At 32.1% G+C, this 23,798-nt stretch overlaps 1 protein-coding gene across 8 annotated transcripts in view; it reads left to right on the top strand.

Moving 5' to 3' along the window:
• Nucleotides 1-22,853, top strand: part of LOC106648577 (syntaxin-binding protein 5) — a 96,415-nt gene extending 73,562 nt beyond the window's left edge. For 2 of the 8 annotated variants that reach the window (XM_014365580.2, XM_014365543.2), the window contains 12 exons: nucleotides 4,464-5,043; nucleotides 6,338-6,409; nucleotides 14,004-14,120; nucleotides 14,190-14,309; nucleotides 14,394-14,516; nucleotides 14,634-14,843; nucleotides 14,931-15,039; nucleotides 17,209-17,292; nucleotides 18,064-18,159; nucleotides 19,346-19,470; nucleotides 21,559-21,665; nucleotides 21,947-22,853. In XM_014365580.2, coding sequence (XP_014221066.1) covers nucleotides 4,464-5,043; nucleotides 6,338-6,409; nucleotides 14,004-14,120; nucleotides 14,190-14,309; nucleotides 14,394-14,516; nucleotides 14,634-14,843; nucleotides 14,931-15,039; nucleotides 17,209-17,292; nucleotides 18,064-18,159; nucleotides 19,346-19,470; nucleotides 21,559-21,665; nucleotides 21,947-22,102 — 1,899 coding nt within the window. In that variant the 3' untranslated portion in view covers nucleotides 22,103-22,853. Of the gene's footprint in view, nucleotides 1-4,463; nucleotides 5,044-6,337; nucleotides 6,410-8,715; nucleotides 9,269-13,994; nucleotides 14,121-14,189; nucleotides 14,310-14,393; nucleotides 14,517-14,633; nucleotides 14,844-14,930; nucleotides 15,040-17,208; nucleotides 17,293-18,063; nucleotides 18,160-18,848; nucleotides 18,984-19,345; nucleotides 19,471-21,558; nucleotides 21,666-21,946 lie in introns of those variants that run through there. The other 6 variants (XM_014365588.2, XM_014365561.2, XM_014365554.2 and 3 more) reach the window with 6 other exon arrangements.
• The last annotated feature ends 945 nt before the right edge of the window (nucleotides 22,854-23,798 follow it).

The following is a 23,798-nucleotide window of genomic DNA, read 5'->3' as shown; positions in this document are numbered from 1 at the left end:
TATCATTTTCTATCATTTTAAACAAAAGTAAATTCGATTACACGTTGTGGGTCTCGTTCGAGGTGGACTTGGTCGGTTTGGCCGGTCACCGTTTCTCATGAAATGGACTTGGTCGGTTTGGCATTGTTCTGTTCCAAGCGATTGACGCGATTTTCGGCCATTCAGACACTTGCACATCAAAGTTGACACTAAATGTAGATGTTTAACGTCATAAACTCGATTTCGAAAAAAATGGAGTTGGTCAGTTCTCCCTTTCCACCACAGATATATTTTACACGAGAAAAACTTGAAAATTGAAGTCTGAGCACTGAAAAAGACGAAATAATGCTCATATTTAATTATTTGACGTATTTTGTGGCGGGGAAATCAATGGTGACCTTGAATTTGACCTAAAATCCCCTCAAAGCTACAGAGAACGAAGAATCGTGAAAAAACTTTTGACTTGCGGTAAATTTGATTTTTTAATGCAGATTTTAAACTGGGTCTGACTATTCAGGGAACATTCGTATACGAAATTTTTGACTTTTGTGTACGAAACTCCAAATAATCCGAGATAACTCTTTCTCGGAAAAGTTGTCATTTTCGTATACAAAAATTAAAAATTTCGTGTACGAATTTCCTCTGAATAGCCACTTCGTTAGAAAATAGCAGAAAATTTCACGTTAAAATGTGCTTTTGTTTTTTATTTTATCAAACCTACATTCAAGCAAAAATTAAGGTTAATAAATAAGGGTTTATAAAACTTTTATAGGCTTCTATTTTCAATTGTAGCCCTCTTAAAAAGACCTTAAATTTAACCCCAGCTACAAAAAATGGAGCTCACCGTATGAAAAATCGGATTTTGGTTTGCTATAGCTTTGTTTATTTTTCAAGACCATTTTAAGAGCGCTAAAGTAAGCCTGTAAATCCACTTTGTCCTTCCTTATATACCTACTGACTCACTTTCTAGTAAAATAAAAGACATTTAGGTAGGGAAAGAGATATTATGCACAAATTGAGAAATAATGTACACCCTAATTTACATGAGCAATTCTAGTACTTTTCGCCAAAAAAAGTCGGGTTTATGGATTTTTCTCAAATTTTAGTATGTTCAAAAAAAATATTTCTGCAAAATTTTTGGGCTTAAAAATGTCCATGGGCCTGTTTTGAATCCATTCAAACATCAAAAAAATAACCTATTTTACTCTGTTTTAATATGCTCGTCGATAAATGCCCTGAGAACTTCTTGAAATCTTTTTAGTCGCATTTTTTTCAGTGAAATTTAATCTTTTTTTCAAAAAAAATTTTAAACACTTAGCTATTAAAGCTCATTTCTGAGCGCTATTAGCATGGAAGGTTAAATTGTTAAAATTTGACATTTTTCAAATGGCTGTATACCGTGTTTCACAAAAAATATGTCACGCCTTTTCGAAAAATCGCCATACGCCTTACTCATGGAATATGACTTACACTTTCATTCGTACCATGTGGTGCAATTTGCAACTATTCTAGCCCTGGTTAATGAGAAAAAATTGGATATGTGGGATATGATATATTTGGAAATACAATATACTTAGAATATTTTATCAACTCCTTATTTCAATTGTTTTTTTAAATTGTTTTACTTATCACTTGATAGAACGCCTTATCTGAAGAACATACTTTATATTCTCTTGAGACTCAAAATAACGCCCATATCTTATTTTTGTGATAAGGCATATTTTTGGTAAAACACGGTAAATCGTAAATATGATTAAAAATACTTTTTTAACGCTTCGTGCATAAAACATGATTTTTCTAACCTTTCAGGGACATAAAATAGTATATTTTGTAACAAGTGCGCGAAGCTGTTGACTCGTCCAGGAGTTGTTTTCATCTGAGTGTAACGAGGGTGCAAAGACTCCTGGGTGAGCCAACTTCCTTGCGGACTAGTTGTAAACGATATTTTTTGATACAGCGTGCGGAAAGTTCGTTTCTCGCAGTTAGTAGGATGCTTCGAAAGTAAAAGATCCCGGTGCTGTGGCTACAGCGTGCGGAAAGTTCGTAAGTGTGTGGAAAAACGAATTTTCCGCAGCTGTATAAAAAAATAGTATACTCTACTCGTGCGGAGTAGATGTTCCAACTCGTGCTCCTGCCACTCTCGCTGCGCTCGGGCAACTAGTGCGAGAGGAGGATGACTCACCTAGAAATTTTTTCGCTCTTGCAGCGCTCGTGTGAAAACAACACCTGGATGAGTCATGTTCTTCGCGCACTTGTTACGTAATATACTATTTTAATAACTCATTCTGAAGTCCCATTCAATACCTCTAAAATGTAACCTTTTGTTCGAGCATACTCAAATTTGAAAAAAATCCATAAATCCGACTTTTTATGTTTAGCGAAAAGTATTCGAATTGCTTACATGCATATTAAGTTTCCAAATTGTTTGAATTGTGGTTAAAATAATGCTGTTTTAAATTTTTGTCCACGCGTATGTCACTGATCTTGACGTGCTTGTAGTATGTTATAGTGCATAGTTAAAAAGCCCCAAAGCCAAAATTTTAGACCCCTCGTCGCTGCTACCTACACTTCCCTTATAAATGTCTATTTTCTATCAATAGCGATTCTGAAGCCTTTTTTGACTAAAAATAACTGAAAAAGTTGACAAAGGTATATTTCAACAATCCAAACAACCTTGAATTTTTTCAGATTTTTTGAGTTCTTCAGACCTTCAGATAAAATCATTAAAAATTGTAATAATTTCTATACAGCGATAGCATGCGATGACCAATCTGAAATTTTTTTCCTGTTTTTTTCATCTCATCGAAAGACATAACCTTGAATTTTTTCAAATTTATTTCATAGAGGCTGCTAGTCTATGCTATCTAGAGCCAAAATAGTATATTATACTACAAGGGAATAAAAGTAAAGAAAATCTCAGATCACATGTAATTGTCATCCGCGACGAAGCCGAAAGTGATATATACATATGATTTGAGACATTCTCTCCTTTCTTCCGTGTTGTGTATACGATTTTTCATCATACTATGGCATGAATGTCGAATTTCCTAATCGCGTGGTGGGACCTCGGCCGCTTATTTCACGTGTCCTGGGACTTTTCTGTTTTTCCTAGTCTAGGGGAGTAATATACTATTTCATACCAGTGGCCCGAAAATCGCTCTTCCCCTTATGCGCAGTGGCAGAGAAGTAGTCACTATCGGGTTCCTTGTATGAAAACGCTGCTTTAAACAATAAAAATTGTTTTATTCTTCTCTCTTCTTTTGTGAGTGCATGTATGTGTATGCAGTATGTCACTGATAGTGTGATCTCGATATGCAAGTTGTTACGACACAATTCGATTTTGTAACCACAACAACATTTTTTAGTTCAGCTTACAATTTTCCTCGATTACGACAACAAAAGTCCATTTCATTGTGTCAAAAGAGAAAGTAGTTACAACGTAAATATTTTGTTAGTGACTACAAAAACGAGTTTTGTTCTCACAACTAATGTTCTGGTACCAATAATTGCTTTTTTTGCGTGTACTATGTAATAACATATTAGTAGCACGTCAAGATAGGTAACATACGTACGGACGAAAATTAAAAAAGTATTATTTTGACCTTAATATTTTACTCGCGTTACTTTGCCTCTGGCAGGTTTAATCTTTGTTTACTAATCAAAAGGATTCTATTTTCAACTTTCTCCTCTCACTGAACAATGTGTATCTTTACTGTTTATAGGTTTACATCAGTAAATAAAAGAGTTATTTTGACAACACTCTTCAAATTAGGAATTTTGAATCATTTTAAATAAGATATTTTTTGGGTGCAGCTTTATTCAATCAAAAGAAAAAGTCATAGGGTAATAAATAATTGGGTATAAGTTAATTCAGTTGATTGTTTCATAAAAAAATTGAATATGAGTAGAACATATGATTATTCACAAATATTTTTTTTGAAAAGTGATAATTTAGAAGTACTATAACTTTTTCTGATGAAATATGTATGAATAAATAAGTAGCTAAAAATTATATTTTAGTAACAGCAAAAGCTTAAAGCAAATCAAAATCTCTTTTGTTGTAAAAGTAACCGATTTTGCACAAATGTTTGACTCTTTTTTGTGTGCTAAAATCTTGATAAAAATTGATTTTAAAGGATAATATGTTTTTGGAATACCTACAATGGATTACTTATTTCTTTAAAAAAATGCCAAATGGTATTGGTGTCTAAAATATTTTATTTGTTGATTATACTATTAATTGTATTAGGATTAACGTTAAATCTTGCCAACATGTACAATTAATGAAATATTTTTTATCAAACTATAAACTTATTCATGTATTGTATGTAATAATTTTACTGTATAATAATAATAACATTGGGTGTACTAAAATTGTTTCTACGTTCTAACAAATGTTTCGCTGATGAGTGTGAGCGAAAGGCGTATGAAAACGAGAGCTCCCTCAGTGTTGCCACACTGCTTATTGTAGACTTGTGCTTTAGCAATCGTTCAGCAGCGGCCACCACCATCAGCAGCAGCAGCAACAGCAGAAATCGAGCAGTGATAACCAAAGGACATTATCACCGGTGCAAAGTGTGGACGTTGAGTCGCCGCTTATGTCGGGTGCACAGGACATAAGTGTCACGGACTCGAGTGCGTTACAAGTGCAAAGATCGTCAGAGGTATCTCCGCGGTCACCTATGCGAAGTGCAAATGATTCTCTTACTCGAGCCAGTCAACAGCAGCAGCTGCAACAACAAAGTCAAGATCAAGAAATCGCTCGGCCTACCAACCTATCGCTGAGCAAAACAACTGCAACAGTCGAGGAGTCGAGTTCCATGAAGCCAAGCATGAGGTTTAAGCGCGTTGTCAAGAGCTTGCAGGCCAAACGAGCCGAAGCACGTGGCGGGAATCAGAAATCTTCCACGGCCGCGGCTGACTCCAGCGCAGGTGTCACGTCTTCCTCGTCCTCTTCCATTGGAGCCACAACTTCGAGCAAACTTGGCGATTCTGTCCTGTCTGAACGAACCGGCTCCAAATACGCTGCACCGGATGACTCCGGCAATTTCTTGAGAAGATTCAGTAAGTTTTACTACATGAGATACTCATCACCACTCACACTTCACATCTCAACACATAAACTAACAATCAAATTAGTACATGGATTAGGTACTCGTTCAATCGCACAAAAAATCAACTAACATGACCACTTATTGTACGCTCAATTGTACATTTAACGTTATTGTTAAATACATTCAAGATTTGAGGCAAACCAAAGGCGTTATTCATCTTTAAAATTATCATTTACATTTTTATAGTGCTAAGCATATGAAATTATTTTACTAGTAAAAGGCTGGTATTTGACACGTTGTAACTATATACGTAGACATGGGCGTTCACAACTTACACTATGTTTTTAATTATTCAAACCAATATTAATTTCAATATTTATAAAAATATTTAATTTGGCTAATACTTTTCTTACTACATAATAACAATGCGGCATGTACATGAATACTTATACTTTAATATAATTATTATATAGTATTATTTTTTATTGTTAATATTATTTATCATTATGTGTACATACTCGAAGAGAAATGAGCATTACAAATTACATTACAAAATACAATTGTTTACATATATGTAATGTTTTCCTTTGAATGAAATTTTCTTCGTGTATTTATACTAAACGACGAAATAGACACGTACAATGTTCGTTCATTAACTGGTAATAGCAGTCATCTGGATTTTCAGTGATAATATTGATCACTAACGCTTGCTTGTCACAAATTCCTGGTTTGATTGTGTGCATCGTACTTTTTTACATTTTTTAAATTTTATTGGCAATGACGTGTCCTTCTTCGCGTAATTCTTGACATGCGTGAATCGCGAAGCAGCATTTTTTCAACGTCATAATTTCTTTCACGTTACTGTTGAAAAATTATTCTTAAAAAAGTACGCTGATCGCACAAGCGTAACTTTAAGCCGAGAGCTGATGTTTGTCATTTAATTGTAATTATTAAATGAATATTCATATACTTTTTATGTGTATAGAATAGCATGCTTTAGAAGTTAAATTATCACATGGGGTTTATCTGATAATATTCGACGATTTATTCATCCGTTGTGATTGTTGGTAATAATGAATGACGGGAAAAACTATTTAATGTGGTTTTGCGTGAATGAGAGTATGGACTCAATGTGTTTTTGGATAATGAGACTGCAGAAAGTACCGATTAATCCAAACAGCCTTTAAATTAAAACACTTATAAATCTGGAACCAAGGCTATGGTGCAATCGATTTTGTATATCAGCTGCAGCGTACAGTTGACTTATTTTATAGTATCTCAACTGACTCTCTGTGGGTTTTCAGCTCTTGATCGTCACCATCGTCAACAGCAACGCGTGAATTATCTTGACATTGAAACGGGATTTCGATCAATTGGTGGGTTTTACATCAAATTGTAACACACGATTCGTTAGAATGTCCTCGTTTGTTCAAAACAATTACATATCTATGAATGTGATTCTTTGGTTTCATTACTTGATAGTCACAAAGTTATGATACTAGCGAAACGTCTATACGTCGATGTTAGTTCTTATAATGAGCGTAACTTTTGTCACACGTTCAGAATAATTACGATTAAATTTTTTGAATTTATAAACTTTTCTATTTTGTAATCCTTTTTTTTATTTTTAAAAACATTTTTTGAAATTTTTATGCAGCAAACGATAAATTATTTTTGTTATTGAGTAGTATTCTTAACCCTTCTACTTAACTTATGAAAGTTGAAATTATAACTATTTATGATGTATAAGTGTATAAACAATAGGTCATAGAAATCATCACGAGACCCAGGATGCTCGTAGATATAATTTTTTGTGTACGAAAATCTGTATATTTCAACGTATTAAACGAGCGTATCTATAAACCCAGTGTGGTTAAGGAAATACAAATGACTGATCGTTAGTTTTATTTCGTCTTAAAATTAACTACAATAATAAAAGAAGTATAAAAAAAGTCGTTCCCACACAAATACCAATTATAAGATGTTTACAATCATAGTTATCGTTATTGAATTTCCAGTTTTATTCCTCCATCCAATGAAATGGAGTATGCAAGATATCTTGACGTGGTTTTGGGTTTGTGGAAAATGCCTAAAGCGTTCGTATTATTAATTTATCGTTTTTCATTAATCTGGTTACGTTATTACATAGTTGCTAATTTTTACATTGCTGCTATATGCTAGATTAGATGTAGAACAATTTGAATAATTAATACCCCTTTTTTCAATATTTGCTAATAATTTTATGCTTCTGGAAGTATACTTTTATAAGATCTAAACTCACTGAAAATGTAATATGCTCGTTTAAAACGTACTAAGAAGTATCGTTGATGTTGTATTCTTTTTTCGTAACTTTTTTTACGCCAACTCATTTTTCGTGCAACCGCACATCGGTAGAATATAAGTAATGAATGATACATTCAATTTAAAAGAGGGAAGTTACTTTGTATGGACGAAGCGCTTTAATCATTTATAGCACTGTGAGGCGTAAGTTCACATTTATGACACGCTTTTCGGTGGACGTCGCACATTCTGGTAGTGCGAAGTCAAGTTAGCACACTAGCGCAGCGAGTGTGGTAGGAGCGACGCGGTTCCAGAATGTGCGACTCATGACTCGAAAAAGGGGGGCATAAATGTGAATTTATGCCACGCAGTGCTATGAAGTATTATATAAATGCTTAAAAAGCTGAACCGATAAAATTACAGTTATTTAAAAATATCTAAAATAGTGAATGACTAAAAGTCATTTGACTAATTAATGATATGTCGTCGCCCTAGCGCAGGAAAGTATCGCTTTCAATTCTGCAGCGTAAAGGGTACTTTCTCAAAACACTTGAATCTTTTTGGCGTGTGATTCTAATAATGCTCCTGTCTTATTTTATTTTACATCCTTAATTTCTTATAAATCTATACTTACATCTACAGATTTTTGGTACAGAGAAAATACTGTACTAATACCTACAACGATCAATATTGATTTATTGAATTTTTGTTGAATATTTATTTCTCCTTCTGGTCTCGTCAATAGCGTTTCAAACTCACAAATATACAGACAATATCTAATGAACTTTTGTTTGTATTTTATCAACTGCGGAGGTCATTATAAGGTTGAAAATAGGAAGTTAGTTATAAAGAGTAAGGGATTGTATCAAGAAGAATCGATCGCTTCGAATAATAATACCAAGATGAATTTAGTCGGACAGATCTACGATCTAGGCATTGATATTAGTTTATTTTCATGTGGTCATCATTTATTACGATACTTAGATCGTTTTTATTTACTTAATACAACAAAAAATTATAAAAAGGTTTTCGGCGTCGTATGCGCTCGCTAATAAAATTATAAGTACATGAAATACTAGTAATAAAAAGCTGTATGAGGTGAAGTTATTCCCATTTAAAAATGGTACAGAATAATTATGAGAGTAAGTGCATCTGGAAACATCACATGAGTTATTAGGTTTACAATGTATTGTCGTATGCATTGTCACATTGCAGTAACTGTCCTAGTCCACAATAAATAAAAATAGGTAGTAGGAAAGGAAGAGCAAGCAAAGCAATGTTGCGTTTGCTATCAACATTGAGTAAAGATGCAATGGAATCTAAACCGTGGTGATTTTAAAGCGTGACGCGAATAAGTATTGAGGGACACTGAAGATGTATGAAAGATTTGCCTGGTTTATAGATGAACGGGCCGTGCGTTTCACCGACGACAGCTGGGCGAAGCAGCAACAGTGGCGGCGGCGGTGTCGAATCGTTGGCCACTGGGGCCAGCTCAGAAGGCTCAGAAATGGTTGAAGGCAGCGGTAGCACCACCGCTGGAGAAGATTGCACGACGGCTACTGCCGTCGAGCGCGACAGCAATACCGATCAAGCGTGCGCGTCCGAACCTCAGAAGAGCCCGCACGAGCACTCCCAGCGAAGTTCTCTTTTTCGGAGATCGGACACTTCGGCGAGCGCTGCAAGCGGATCTCGGTACGCTTCCGGCCATGCTGGAGCTTCCGTTACCGCCACTGGGGTTCGCGCCCAAGGTATTAGAAAGTTGCAGAAGTGCTTAAGCACCTCCGTCAGCCACTACGAGGGCGGTGGCAGCGAAAGCGGCTCCTCTCCCGGAGGCTTTCCATTCCATGCTCAGCGCAGCGTTGACGTTCGCGGCTACACGGCTACTGCCTACTCCCAGGCTTCTCTGACTACTTCTCCATATATTCTCACCAACACCAGACAGTATAGCAGCTTCGGTAGTATTATAAATAAAAAACCTGCCTATATATTAGCTCCAACGATCGTTATGTTATTGCATACCTACATATATTATATAAATATGCATACCTCGAATTCTACAACTATACTACTATCTTCACTTCTTTATTTATAAATATATAAAAGCTGTTAATACGGTTACTTTAATATACATCACGCGCAACTGTTATCATAATAATTGGTGTAATCAATACTCTTCACTATATATGAACTAGTTCACTCTATTCTAACTACTGTTCACAGCTATTGTTATATTATCCTATCACTACTGTGGTCTTCTATTTACATCACTTTATCATTAACTATACTCTTATAAAAATAATATAATTTAATGATGTCATTGCATATAACGTTTACAACCATATTATGATTTTGGTAATAAAATTAAAATACCCTCACTGAAAATATGTTTCATGTCTATCATTACTTTTGGGCTGTTTAACATCTCTTTTCAATGCACATTCTTAATCATGAAAGTTGAGTCTTTTTGCGATAATTGACTAATAGCTTTACATATAATTAACTTTAATTAATTTATCGTTGAATTAAAATTATTTGCTCCTACAATTTGAAACAAGTCAAATCGAAATTTAGTACCGCATATAATGTAGGTTTATGGAATAATAACTCGCTTTATTACGTGTTGAAACTTTAATTTCACTACATCAGTCCTATGAAAAAATGAGGTTGTACAAAGGAACATTTAATTGAAATATCAGTCAAGCCGTTGAGAGTACAAACTTGGTTTCGAGTTTATTTTCTGATACATCACCACGGTTCAAAAGTTTTTTCATATATCTGACACACGATGAACACATTGTTTAATATGACACAGATGCCTCAAAATTTCGATAGAATTTTTTCGATCGACTTTTTAGAGAAAAAATGTCTAACAGTTTTAATTTTTCAATCTTAAAAAAAATTTTCCAAAGTAATATTAGCATATTTATCCCTTGCTACTATCCATAGCACTATGAAATTGAAAATATAATCAAGTATGATCCAAACTTTCATCTCCAACATATTCCCAGAGTTTTCAGAGGAAGCTTAGACTGTCAACCTCTACCTGCTAAATTTTTTTAATGTTCAATTAAATTTTTTGTTTACAGGAAAAATTCATCTGAGTGAAGCGAATTCTAAAAATTCTATCGGTATTCTGAGACATTTGTGCCGTATCAAACAATTTGTTCATCATGTCAGATACACGAAAAAAATGTTGAACAGAGTAATTATAACCGGTCATATGTGTAAATTATTTCCCAAGTGGTTCCGATCTTCGCTCCAAACGTTGATTCTGGTTCCTAAAAAACTAAGAAAAATACGTATATGAGTCCAACAGGCAATAGTTAACACGTGCCGCCACTCTAAAAGCCGAACATTTTCAAAGACTTTGTTTTTAAAAGTTCTCAAAAAGTATTTCCAAAATTTTTTACAAACTTTTTTGAAAATCGATTTCGGTTTTTAGAGTTGCGGCACGTATTAACTAACACTTTTTGGACTCATATACGTGTTTTTCTCAGTTTTTACACCCTAGGAGCCAGAATCAAAATCTGGAGTGAAGATCGGAACAACTTGAGAAATAACAACCGGTGTATATTGATTAATTCGTTCGCGTCTGCGGAAATCTTTTCGGTGTAGTAAGGTCACGCGCGACCATTTCAAAGAGTTCTCAGAGGATTCAGAATTATCCCATAATTTTTGTTATATTTTGCAACTAAAGTTGACCCTCCTACACTAAAAAACTGTTTTTACCCACAAACCGATTGAATTGAACTTTAATGTATAATATCTAACTTATAAAAAAGAGATGGACCTAAAAGTGAAGCCAATCTATTCGCCCTCTGATTGGTCGACTGACTTTTGACTCGAGTGGAAACGTAGTAAAGTGACATCTACGGTCAAAATAGCAACTTTTTCGAAACTGACTGAAAAATGTACGCGCGCGAAGCGCGCCTGAAAGTTATATCTAACTTATAAAAAAGAGATGGACCTAAAAGTGAAGCCAATCTATTCGCCCTCTGATTGGTCGACTGACTTTTGACTCGAGTGGAAACGTAGTAAAGTGACATCTACGGTCAAAATAGCAACTTTTTCGAAACTGACTGAAAAATGTACGCGCGCGAAGCGCGCCTGAAAGTTATAACCTCAAAATACGAATGACAAAATTGACGCGCGCGAAGCGCGTCTTAAACGTCTAGTATAATGTATATTATACGTTGCCAGATAAACACACTTGTCACGTAATGTACTACAAACGCTTAACTAGTTCTCATTTCTGAACATTTTAAAGAGAAATTTGACCAACTGTCGGTAAAATTTGAACTCATGCCTATCAATTCAATTTTGCGGTAACTTTTCTTGAAAAACAACAAACAGTTGAATAAACTTTAGAAATGATAAATATCTTTGATATATATTCAATATTAGTCAGAGAAGGGGTACCGAAGTCAAACTAAGATGATTTTTTTTTCAAACAAATTTTTTGATATTTTCGCTGAATATTTTTTCAAACCCCACGTAGCTCTTTTTTAGTAAAGCTTCATAAGAAAATCTCAAAAAGCCATAGTTTATAGCTTTTTTAAAAGAGAAAGATTATAGAGAAACTTTAATTATTTCTAATTGAAGTATTCGATTTAATTAAGCTAATTATAATTTATTTTAAGCATGATTGTTACTTGTTCTATAACACGTATCTCGTGACCATTTTTTACCTGATAAATCAAAAAATTTTTTGAAAAATATCAAGTTTTAATCTTGTTTTAGTATTCTTTGAAATGCTGGATCTTATAATTTAAGAAAAATGTAAGCCCCTGCTCAAAGGGTTTATAAAGAACTGTGCAAATTTTCAAAAGGATCGGTTGAATACTTTTTGAGTGACGTTCCTCACCGATTTGAAAAATGTTTTTTCAAATCGGTGAGGAACGTCACTCAAAAAGTATTCAACCGATCCTTTTAAAAATTTGCACAGTTCTTTATAAACCCTTTGAGCAGGTACGGACGTAGAGATATTTCGATTTTTCCGAAAATTTTTTTATTTATAACGAATTTTCTGAACAAAATGAATTGACGTGAAATGCCACAGATGGCATATAATAATCGAATTCAAAGTTCAATATTTTCGTCAATTTTACTCAGATTGGTCTGAAATTTTCACAGAATACTCTTGAAAGTATAAACAATCAAATAAAACAATATAAAAAAAATCAAAATTTTTCGAGGTCAGGACCATACCCCCCCCCCTTAATGGTGAGTTATGATAGATCAGAGTAGCGCTATTTTAACTAGTATGTGAATTAAAACTGAAAAATGTAAACAGAAATAATAAAAATATATAAAAATGATCTAGTATGATCAATAGCAGGATTCTCCCGCGTGCACTCGCTCTCAAGCTCATTTTTTAAGACTCATTTTATTAAAAGATAAGGTTTTTTCTATCTACCCTTACATCTATACGAGTAATCTTTTTATTCGGGGTTATCATAAATTTCCGTCATTAGATCACCATGTGGAGTTGTGTATATTCTATTGGTAGTGAAAGTATTAGAAACCAGGTAGAAAAAACACATCCGCTATTGTGTTCTGTAATAAGCTGTGCACCCCTTTATACTCAACTAAAGCCACCTTCTCAAGAGATTTTCTGATTTTCTACTGATTCAAATTGCACATTGATGAGGCACTCTTTGTCTCTTTTAGCAACTTCTTATATCTGCTTACACTGCCTCAAACAAACTGCTTTAATATTTGATTCATATTTCAAACCGTTCCAGAGTTGTATTTTATCGTAATTCCAAACTGCTGTGATTATAAGTCAAGTCATAAGTATAGATTTGAAAATAATTTGAAGACATATCGTTTCGTTCTACTCGTTTTATAAAAATCGATTGAGCTTCTCGGTACTCATTTTTGCAGCCATTTTTTTAATATTACAAGTTCATTGAACATCTCCTAATATATATTTTATTGCATAGGCAAACTTTTCAGGCTTTACTAGTGTAACTATAATGACGACAATTTAATTATTTTCAAAATTATCACGTGAAGTTGTATGGTACTGGGTATTTATTAATTGGCAATTAAATAAATGTAACGTCATTGCTAGCAAACGTACTGCATAGGATCATTGGAAGCTCATTCAATTAGTTCACTTTTTACGCACGTAACACACACATACGTATGCGTGTACTCACACTGTACTTTGAGTACAAGTGTGAGTAAAACAGATGCGTATGTATGCATAAGTATATGCTAGTGTGTAAAATTGCATAATATAAGTAAAATAATATATAAGTGAATCAAAAACCGTGATGACTATTCTTTAGTGTGAAAAAACCTCGATACGGATAAATATTAAAAATTATATTTCTTGAAATGTTTGTTGTAAATGTTAATGGACTACTGGTATATATTGTTCATGCTACTGTAATATTTTTTATTAATAAAATATAAACGGTTGTTCACATAAATTTCTTAAACACATTTCAAATATTTATTTTTATCGGTCATATGTGTTGTTGAAGTTGTTGCTACTATTTTAGTTACTATGTTATGACTAAAAACTTCAGTAAAGTGTACTTTTCAAAAAATTACATCTCAAATTTCTCTCATTGCATGCTCTATATTGTAGAAATATTTTCATCGCTCAAAAACCATTCATTAAACTTTCAAGCTTCGTAAAATAATTGATAAATTTATTTCCAAATGCTGGCCGAATAGACAAAATCGACAGTTCATTTCAACGATCACGTAGTTCGAGTATGTCCTCACTTGAAAACATTGCCACTGAAACCGTCAGCTGCCTTACTTTCGCCGATTCCTATACGAAAAAGAGCGGTAAGTTTTGTGCTTCATTATTACGTTCACTTTTATCAACAGGTGTACATTTAATTTTCTTACGTACAGATTCCAATGCCTTACCGACTTTATGGATTGGCACTTCTTCAGGTTTCGTACAAACTATTGTATTTAACACACCTGCCTCTGGTGACAGAAACTCTCAGCCTGTGATTATTTCTAGTTGTAGTAAGTACTTGTTCAATTAATTTTAAAAATGATTAATCAACATATGTGCTATTTAATATTATGATTGATATATTTTATTTGCAGATGCTTCTTCATTTAAACTGAAAGGATGTATGTTAACGATATCTTTTTTGGACTGCAATGGAGCCCTTATACCATATTCTTACGAATCTTGGAAAGATGAAAACAGCGATGCTAAAGATCGCAGTACGTTTTAATTATTCAATTTATATTAACATTACTCGTATAGTTAATTAATTACAATATTAATATAAAGTATTTACTCGTCAAAAAATTTAACTGAAGATTAAATAAAATTTACAGAAAACCAGGGAAAACTTTCGAGTACAAGAATGTCACCTTCTATTAATTCTCAAGGTTCAGGAACTGATGGATACGAGGATAGACAATTCGTTGTGCTAACATCTGAAAAACAAGCTAGAGTCGTAGCTCTTCCATCTCAAAACTGTGTCTACAAACAACAATTGGCTGACAGTAATACCGTAATTAAGGCGGAAATTACATCCCTTAAAGGTACCGTATCTTAGACTGAATTCTTCTTCCTTGATCATTTGTAATAATTAATAACCGAGTCTTAAGAAAATTTATTTTATTTTCCAGATAGTGTTTGTTTGGTTTGTTACGCCTCAAATGGTCACATTTGCACGTACAGTTTACCGAGTTTGAGGCCATTAATAGATGTTGATTTGGTTCCAGTATCCGATTTGAGGTAAGAATAAAAAAAACAGTTATTTAAGTACACTTGTGATTTAAAAATAAGTGTTTTGATAAATTTTATCTATACGGATACTATGTATTATCTAATTAACGTACACGCTATCTGGCTATTTAATGGCACTCAATTTTTATTGCAGCTCATTGATGCTTTACTTTTAATTAAATAAGTTTTGAATAACTTTATTCGATTAAATTTTAATTAAATGATTAATACATGAAAAACTACATTTATGTTACCACATTTTTAATATATTTAATTTACGCACTTTTTGTGCAGATATCAAAATTAATGGTAATAAAATGAGAAAAAATAAAACAATATTATTCTCGTAATTTTTTTGTAAAATAGTCCGAATTTTAACAATGGGCCGTGTATGCAATTCGGAAGGCAACCAAGTATTTATATTTATTTTTTGGTATGCAGAATCGATTTTTTTCTAGAGTAGCAAGCGATTTTTGGCACCAATATTACTTTAATCCGTTAACGCCCAGATGAGAAGAACTTCTTTCTCTATTGTAGTCTGCAATTAAATCATCTTATTGGAACGAAAAAAATTCTTGAGTACCCATTTTCTGTATAAAATTTAATGTACATTTTGAATATAAGTTTATAATTAACCTGTGATAAATATTAAAAAAGTTGTAAACAATTTACTGCGAAAAAACACGATTTTGAATCCTGAAAAAAACTTTGATTAGATGAAAGAAACTTAAACTGTGGCCAGTAATACCCAAAATTGTGGAATAAGAACATTTTGAGCAAAAAAGTACATTTTTTGGTAAATTTTTTTGGAAAATTGTTAAGTCTCTTTCATAAAAAAAATTAGAATTATTTTTTTTCAGGATTGAAAATCGTGTTTTTTCGCAGTAAATTGTTTATAACTTTTTTTATATTTTTTATCATATAAAATTTATAACTCTTTATAATATAAATTTTTTATAATATAAAGTTTATAACTCATTTTCAAAAAGTACATTAAATGTTACATAGAAAATGGGTATTCAAGATTTTTTTCGCTCCGATAAGATGATTTTCGAAGCGATGATTTCGATCGCTTCATAAAATAGAAAAGTCGATACTGTACACCAAAAAATGAACAAAAGCACTAAGTTATCTTTTGAACCTCGAATGACATGCTTCACCTGTAGCCAATTTTCGGACTGAATTGCTTCTTTACTTTTGTAATCCTACACAAATGAATGTTAGCTAACTTATTATATCAATTTGTTTTTTATAGTAGTTATTTAAAATCACTATTTGAGCACTTAAGTAACATGAAAACATCACAGTTCATTACGAGCATTTCAATTAAATAATCTTTGCATTCTAAAATTACGCACTACTATTTAATTAAAAAAAAATTATTACATTGATCCTAAATCAATATGCTCAAAAAATAATGATTTTTAATTAAAATTGCATTTGAAATATGTTATTTTCAAACTATCAAAAAAAATGTGCATCCCATAATATAAATTAACCATCAATTGAAAAAGCTTCATTAACTGCATTTGTTCATTTGTAAAATATCTTGAAGAGATTGGATCAAATGAATTTCAAGATTTAGTATGCAACTGAAAATATTCATCTCTCTAACAAAAATCACTTTAAACAACCACAAATATCTTTTATAGGAAAACTCGAGGCATGAATAAGTGGATGTTTTTTTTCTTTCAATATAACGCACTTTTGGCACGGCTCTCTTTTTCTGCGACTCAGAAATTACAATACTTCATATCAAATAAACTCTCATCTACTATTGAAATTATTAAAAATAACAAGTGTCATCAGTTTCACGATTACAGTTTCCATTATACATTTTTGAAAGCCTTAAGTTATTAAAACGTTTGAAGCATAATTGTAGAGAAGTTTAACTGAATTCAGTTATGTAGAGTTGAGTTATCGTAAAAAATAATTTAACATCTAACATATTTCATGATTGAAAAATCGTATACAACTGTGACTAGACTCGAAAATGTAAAAATATACGACCAAAGAAAAACCCGTTGCAATAGTCAATTTGGAATCCATATCAGCTTTCTCGATTTTTGGCCGCGATAGCAATGTGACCTTACAGAAAGTTGTATTAAATGTATTTAAAGTAGTGACTTCGAGTCATTGTTTTTATTAACTATCTCCTTTCTGTATAATCTCCAACAGTTTTCAGACAACTAAACACGGAATAGTAGACCCTATGTTGTCCATATGGGGTCATCAACTCTTTGTAAATGGCAATACGGATCAGTAAGTCGTCTATTAAGAATTCATTAACTTATATAATACATTAATATATATAATAAAGTATAAACTTATTGTTACACGTATATAAATAATTTTTAGAAAAAGAGTATGAATCACAGTAGCTAAAACATTTCACCACGTCTGTTCAACCCGCCAAATCATCGACTATTAACCCTAAAATCAAAATTTTTCTCATTCCATCTTACTTATATCATCATATACAGAGTCACTTAAATATTTATTTCTACGTTTTATTGAACACTTTTCTGTTGCACAAAAATTTTTGCTGTCTACGTGAGCTTTTTATTTTTTATCCAAAATAAATTTAAAATATCTATTACGCGGAAAGGTGACCTATTGAAAATTGTGATGTGTGCTGAGAAAAGTTGTGTTGAGTTAAACGATTGTGATTTTTTGTTGTAAAATATAGAAATTTATAATACTCTTTACGACAAAAATTGTTGAACTATCTTGAAAATAGTTACATTATTATAACAGAAATCCACCATAGCTTGATTCTTTACAACTTTTCGTTACGAACATGGTAATTTTTAAGATAGGCCTTCTCTTCATGTATACGTACCTTTATTTTTTTTTTATGATAGTGATAATGAAAATCTTGGAATATATTAATGGTTTTTAAAAAATTTGAATTAGATAGTTATATGAAGTTTATACCAAGGGAATTTAAAAATACACTTCAGTCTTAGAAAAAAAAATAGATCAATGAATCCGTATACGTCATAAATATTTACAATGATTTTGCGTTTTTAGAATAGCAAGAACCTTGTGCTTCAGTAATAAGGGCCATGCATTGTATCTATCATCACCGTCAGAAATCCAGAAATTTACAGTTTCCAGTGAATTTTGGTGAGATTTTATGCTTACTTATTATAATAATATTAATAATTAAAATGTTAATAACACAGGCACACAAAAAATTAAAAAGTTCAGTTCCAAATACTGGACCTACTTTATTTTATTTTTTTGAGGTCGCTGAATCCGAATCCAAGACCGGTTTTTCTGGGTTCGGCGATTTTTAGGTGATTTGAAGGTCCAAATAAGAAAAAATGGAGAAAAAATGAAAAGGTGTATGTTTATGCTTTTTTGGAATCTCGCAGATGAGGGTGTGAAAAAATTAACATACCACATCTGACATATTTTTTGATGGGGAATTAAATGTTGACCATAGATTTGACCTTCAATACAACCTTAAAGCTATAGCGAACCAATAATTAATTTTTTGGAAAGAACTCAGATTTTTTTTGAAGATTAAAAAAGAGCAAACAATTTTACTGAATGAGCCTTTTGTTATTTTTTCAAGGTGATACCAAAGATGAATCATGTATGTGTTTTTTTCGTATTTTTATAGTGTATTCTCTAAGTTTGATCTCAAATAACCTTATAGGTGAGGTCGTAGAGGTCATCTTACCTTGGATTTAAACTTTTTAATTTTCTTTTGTGCCTGTGTAATTATAATAAAAATGTATTATTTTTAAGGGGATGTTAAAACTCTTTATTAGTTTAGCATAATTTTGCCTTTTTTTTCTTGCAAACAGGTGAAGATGCGTTATCGGTGTTATACTAAAGAAGAACATTTCGAGAGTAATCAGTTTAAAATTTTCCAAAAAATAAGTAAACAGCATAAATTAACATGCTCTGATTACACGGGGCAATCGATAACTTATGAAAGGACCATCTTAAACAAATTAAAAAATAACTTTTTTAAACTAAAACTATTATTGAAGTATCAACGTCTAATTTTTTCAATTTCCTTGATTTATAAACGTTTGGTGCGAGCTTAAAGTCAAAAAACGTATGTTTGCTAATCAAAAAAATTTTTAATAAAAACAAATTGCAAAGAGATAAAATATCTCGACGTATTTTCCTACTAAAGCAATGTAAAAAAGCATGCGGAATTTTCAAAAGATCGATTCATACATTTTTGAGTCGCAATGTACATCGCCTCAAAAAATTGTATCCTTATACCATATCCTTGTTTCCCGTACCTTTACATACATTTACATTACTTAAATTCTAATGAATAACTTTACAGTTCAGAATTGACCGAAATGATGGGTGATCTGTTTATTGGTCAGGACATGCCAGAACCACCTAAAGAAGGTTTCTTCAAAGGTCTGTTTGGTGGAGGTGCTCGTACAGTTGATCGTGAAGAACTTTGTAAGTTTACTAACTTTATCAAAAGTATTACTTTCTATTTTAATGCCAATTTTTATAAAATAATTTTCATAAAATAAAAAAATAAAAGTTAGTGAAATATCACCAAGCAAACATAAATAAAAGTTAAATTTTACCATAGCGAGGAAGGATTTAAGTAAGGTACAGAAAAAGAAATTTATTGAAGGTTTGACTTACTTAAAAAGGGCACCTAACGTGAACTAGCAGAAACATTAGGAGTTTCTCAGTAGGTAGTTACAAAAAAATTGCCGTAACTTGACGAAACTGACGGAATTAGAAAAAGAATAATATGAATGTATGTTTCACTTTCTAAAAAATTCAAAAAAGTTATTTGAACAGGTGTCACTGGATTTTGGAAGTGTTTTTACGTTAAAAGAATCGGGTCTGAGAATAGGTAGCTTCATGGTTTTCCAGATCTATTAGGGTATAATTACTTTCGTAATTATTTTTCCTTTTCATTATTTCTTAATGTTGGGCTATTCCACGACAAATCTGACATCAAATACAACATGTTTTTCATATTTGCAGAAAAAAAATAATTTGGCCATTCGACTTCACAGAGAATCGGCCATATGCATAATAACAGTATTTTTAATTTTATATCATTAACTTTTTTATGATTGCTCATATCAATGCATTTAACGGTTTTTAAGTACCCAATTGGATAAAAAACTTTCAAGTGGAGTGCTTAAAGTACAGTAGCATTAATAGAAATTGACTAATATATTGTATAGCACATTAAAATTAGTAATATAATATAATTTAGATTGCAGAAGAGCCTCAGCTATCACTCAGCTATACTAATGTTTGACTAAAACAGATTTGACTACTTATTTACCTACATTCTTCTTTGATCTATTAACCAACTAAAATATAATTGTTGACTATGATTTTTTATCATTGATTTTTCATAATTAATTACATACTATGCTACGTAGTCCATGAGCCAGGGGGTCTACTATGGTCATTTTTTTCTTTAGATGGAACCAGACGAGTTTTTTTAACGAACTTCGGGCTACTGAAACCGCAATTTCTGGATAGATATCAATCATAATTAAGCAAAAATCATAATTAAGTTGGTTCACTGATGAAAGAAGAATATAGGCAAATAAGTAGTCAAATCTGGTTTAGTCAGACATTAGTATTAACCCATTTAGTCCCAATTACGTTTTTCCAACACTTTATTCGCTCACTGTTTTTTTGGTGAAAATGGGGTAAAAAAAATACGAGAGTAACTAATTCTAATGTAAAATTTAATGTCCTTTCAAAATCTGATTTTAGATTTTCAAAATAATGATCAGGTCACAAGTTTAACTTGATTTGATAAAAAAAAAACATGATTTAAAAAAAAATTTTTTTATTTTTCGAATTTCTGGAAACTATTTGAAATCTCAGGGGTTTCGTACAAATATCGCTTTGTCGATATCTAAACTAAAAGTTACTGGGGTTTAGATTGAAGAAAATAAAGTTAAAAAATACACTTTTTTCTCGAGCCCTTCGTTTTTGAGAAGAATTCTAAAAGTTTTCCTTCATTTTTTCAATCAGAACCCCGCTAACTTTCAGTTTAGATATTGAGGACGCGATATTTGCACAAAACCCTTGAGATATCAAATGATTTCCATTTGGAAATTCGAAAAATAAAAAAAATTCTTTTTTCAAAATCACGTTTTTGTCGATAAAATCAAATTTAACTTTTGAACTGATGATTTTTTTCAAAAATCTGAAATCAGAATCTGAAAGGGCATTAAATTTTACACAAGAATTAGTTACTCGCATATTTTTTCGACCCCATTTTCACCAAAAATACAGTAGCCGAGTAAAGTGTTGAAAAAACGTCCTCTTGGGACTTAATGGGTTAAGTCAGATATAAGCAAAACTCTGCTGATAGCTGAGTGATTACTAATTTTAATGTGCTATACAATACATTAGTAAAAAATATATCTACACTTGTCAAGTAAAATGTGAAACGATAAATATGATTGATTGTTATTCGATTATATTATACCAAATCCTATACTGAGCAATTGTTATCTTGAGCTTTTGTGTATGCATAACTATCATTTTTTTTAGTCGGGGAAGCAAGCGGCAAAGCATTGAGAACAGTAGCAAATCGCATTCCAGGACCTAATGCTGGTACGGACGCACTCAGAGAACGAGCTCAGACAGCAACTAGTGAGGTGTGTTTTAAGCACCTGCAAAAATAATAGTACTTTACGATACTCGTGACATAGGGGACACTTTTCGGCCCAGCTATTAGGACCCTCGCTGCGCTCGGGCCATAAACTACACCGTGCCAAAAAGTGTTACTTATGCCACTAGTATCGTACAACATTTTATAGCACTGTGCCAAGTTCACATGTATGCCATCGAAAAGCGTGCCATAAATGTGAACTTATGCCACGCAGTGCTATAAAAATATTTTATGGTTATTAAGGAGCATTTATTACTCTGTTTTCAGGTGGCTATGGCACATCAAATGGTCGTCGAGCGGGGTGATAAACTGTCTCAACTTGAAGAGCGCACAGGGCGGATGATGAATGAATCGGAAAATTTTGCTTCATCTGCACATTCGCTCATGCTCAAGTACAAAGACAAAAAGTGGTATCAACTATGAGAAAGACAATCTCGAAGACGCCGGCTTGGCCGCTGAATTACTTCTTTTCGGAAGATACCGATTCGACTGGCAAAAAACTCACCGATGCCCACTATCGGTTCTTATAAACCATCAGTACTGTTGCTATTTATTGTAGCAGATGAAATAATTGCAGTCCCAGGTCTATGTAAAAATGACACAGAATCACCAAAAGAAAATATCTTGAATCCAGGATATTTATGTCAAAGGTAGCTCCATATAACTGTAACAGCATAGGCAATATTCGACTCAGATACCTTAGGAGCGTGAATGACAAATATATATTCTATTGCATAGTATAAACTGCAATCGTATCTTTGGAGTCAAGAACGTAATTAGAGAACGATGAGAAAATACTCGTGCCGATTCAGAAAAATATTTCATACTCCTTCTATCGAACTTCATATTTAGTTTTTTTTCGTCGGTTTACATGTGTATGATACTAAAATATATATTATACATGGTAAAACTATTATGCTCTTTTAAAACAATTAATAAAAATAGTTCATCTGATCTATGATAAAATAATGAGCAAATGCCTTTAAATTGATAAAGGTTCAATTCAATTACACATGTATACTCTAATGCGTAATAATTTGAAGAAAAATAACAGTTAATGAACCATATATAACATATTTATATTTATAATGAATAACTGACTCTTTCACGTGAATACGAAGCATGTAATCTTTAATTATTTTTATTTTAATAACTATAAATGATACAAAAAGTACTAAGTTCGCTTCCTAGATTTTTTCTTACTTATTCACAGACTCTGTTATACGTACACCGTGGCTATACACTTAAATTAATAAGTGCATCACACTTACCTACTACGAATGCATAAAAATTCAAAAGAGAAGGAAAAAGATTTTATTATTGTAAGTAGATAAATTTAAAGAATTTGAATAATTTATAAATGGTAGTATAGTTGAAAAATGGTTGCAGACATGATTTAAACAATATAGTTCAAATGAGAATACTATGTACTTTACCGAGTTTACTCGGGTATTAAAAAATGTAATGAATAAAATAAAATATCAACACTTAACTTATCAATCTGTTGACCAGGGTTAACAATTCCATTTATTATTATTATTGGAGTCAATAAGTTATGTGCACGGCATATTGAGTGAAAACTGCAATTTGCATTTTTTTGATGAATCACTTAAATTATATAAGTTAAAAAAATGTTGAATATTTAAAATAATGTTTGTTATAAATACAAAAATACGTTAATCTATTCAGATATTTTGATAACGTGGAGAAGTACTGACGCAGTTAAAAATTTCGATTTGATGAGGGAAAAAATGTATTAGTAAAAGCAAGAGTACATGATAAGTTTTATACTTGAAATCATGAAAAAAGAACATACGTTTCCAGAATTTTTCATGTTACCACCATGAGAAAAAATTTTTTTTAATTGAGATTGGATGAAAAATCGTTATTTTCAACTGTAAAATGTATAAGGTCTTATTAATAAAATATTATTATTATTATTATTATTATCAATATTAATAATAATTACCATCATGGTGTTATCGATGTATTTCGTCATGTAAAAAAATGAATTAAACTGGGCTTGCAGAGTCTATCAAAAGACGGAAAAAATGCGTTCAAGAAGACCTAAGCTGTAACGCTACTCGGAATGCATTGACAATAATCGACTCGTAATCGA

This window comes from Trichogramma pretiosum, unplaced genomic scaffold, assembly GCF_000599845.2.
Source record: "Trichogramma pretiosum strain Unisexual culture from Peru unplaced genomic scaffold, Tpre_2.0 scaffold62, whole genome shotgun sequence".
NCBI lineage: Eukaryota > Metazoa > Arthropoda > Insecta > Hymenoptera > Trichogrammatidae > Trichogramma > Trichogramma pretiosum.
This window is presented reverse-complemented; position numbering and strand designations above follow the sequence as displayed.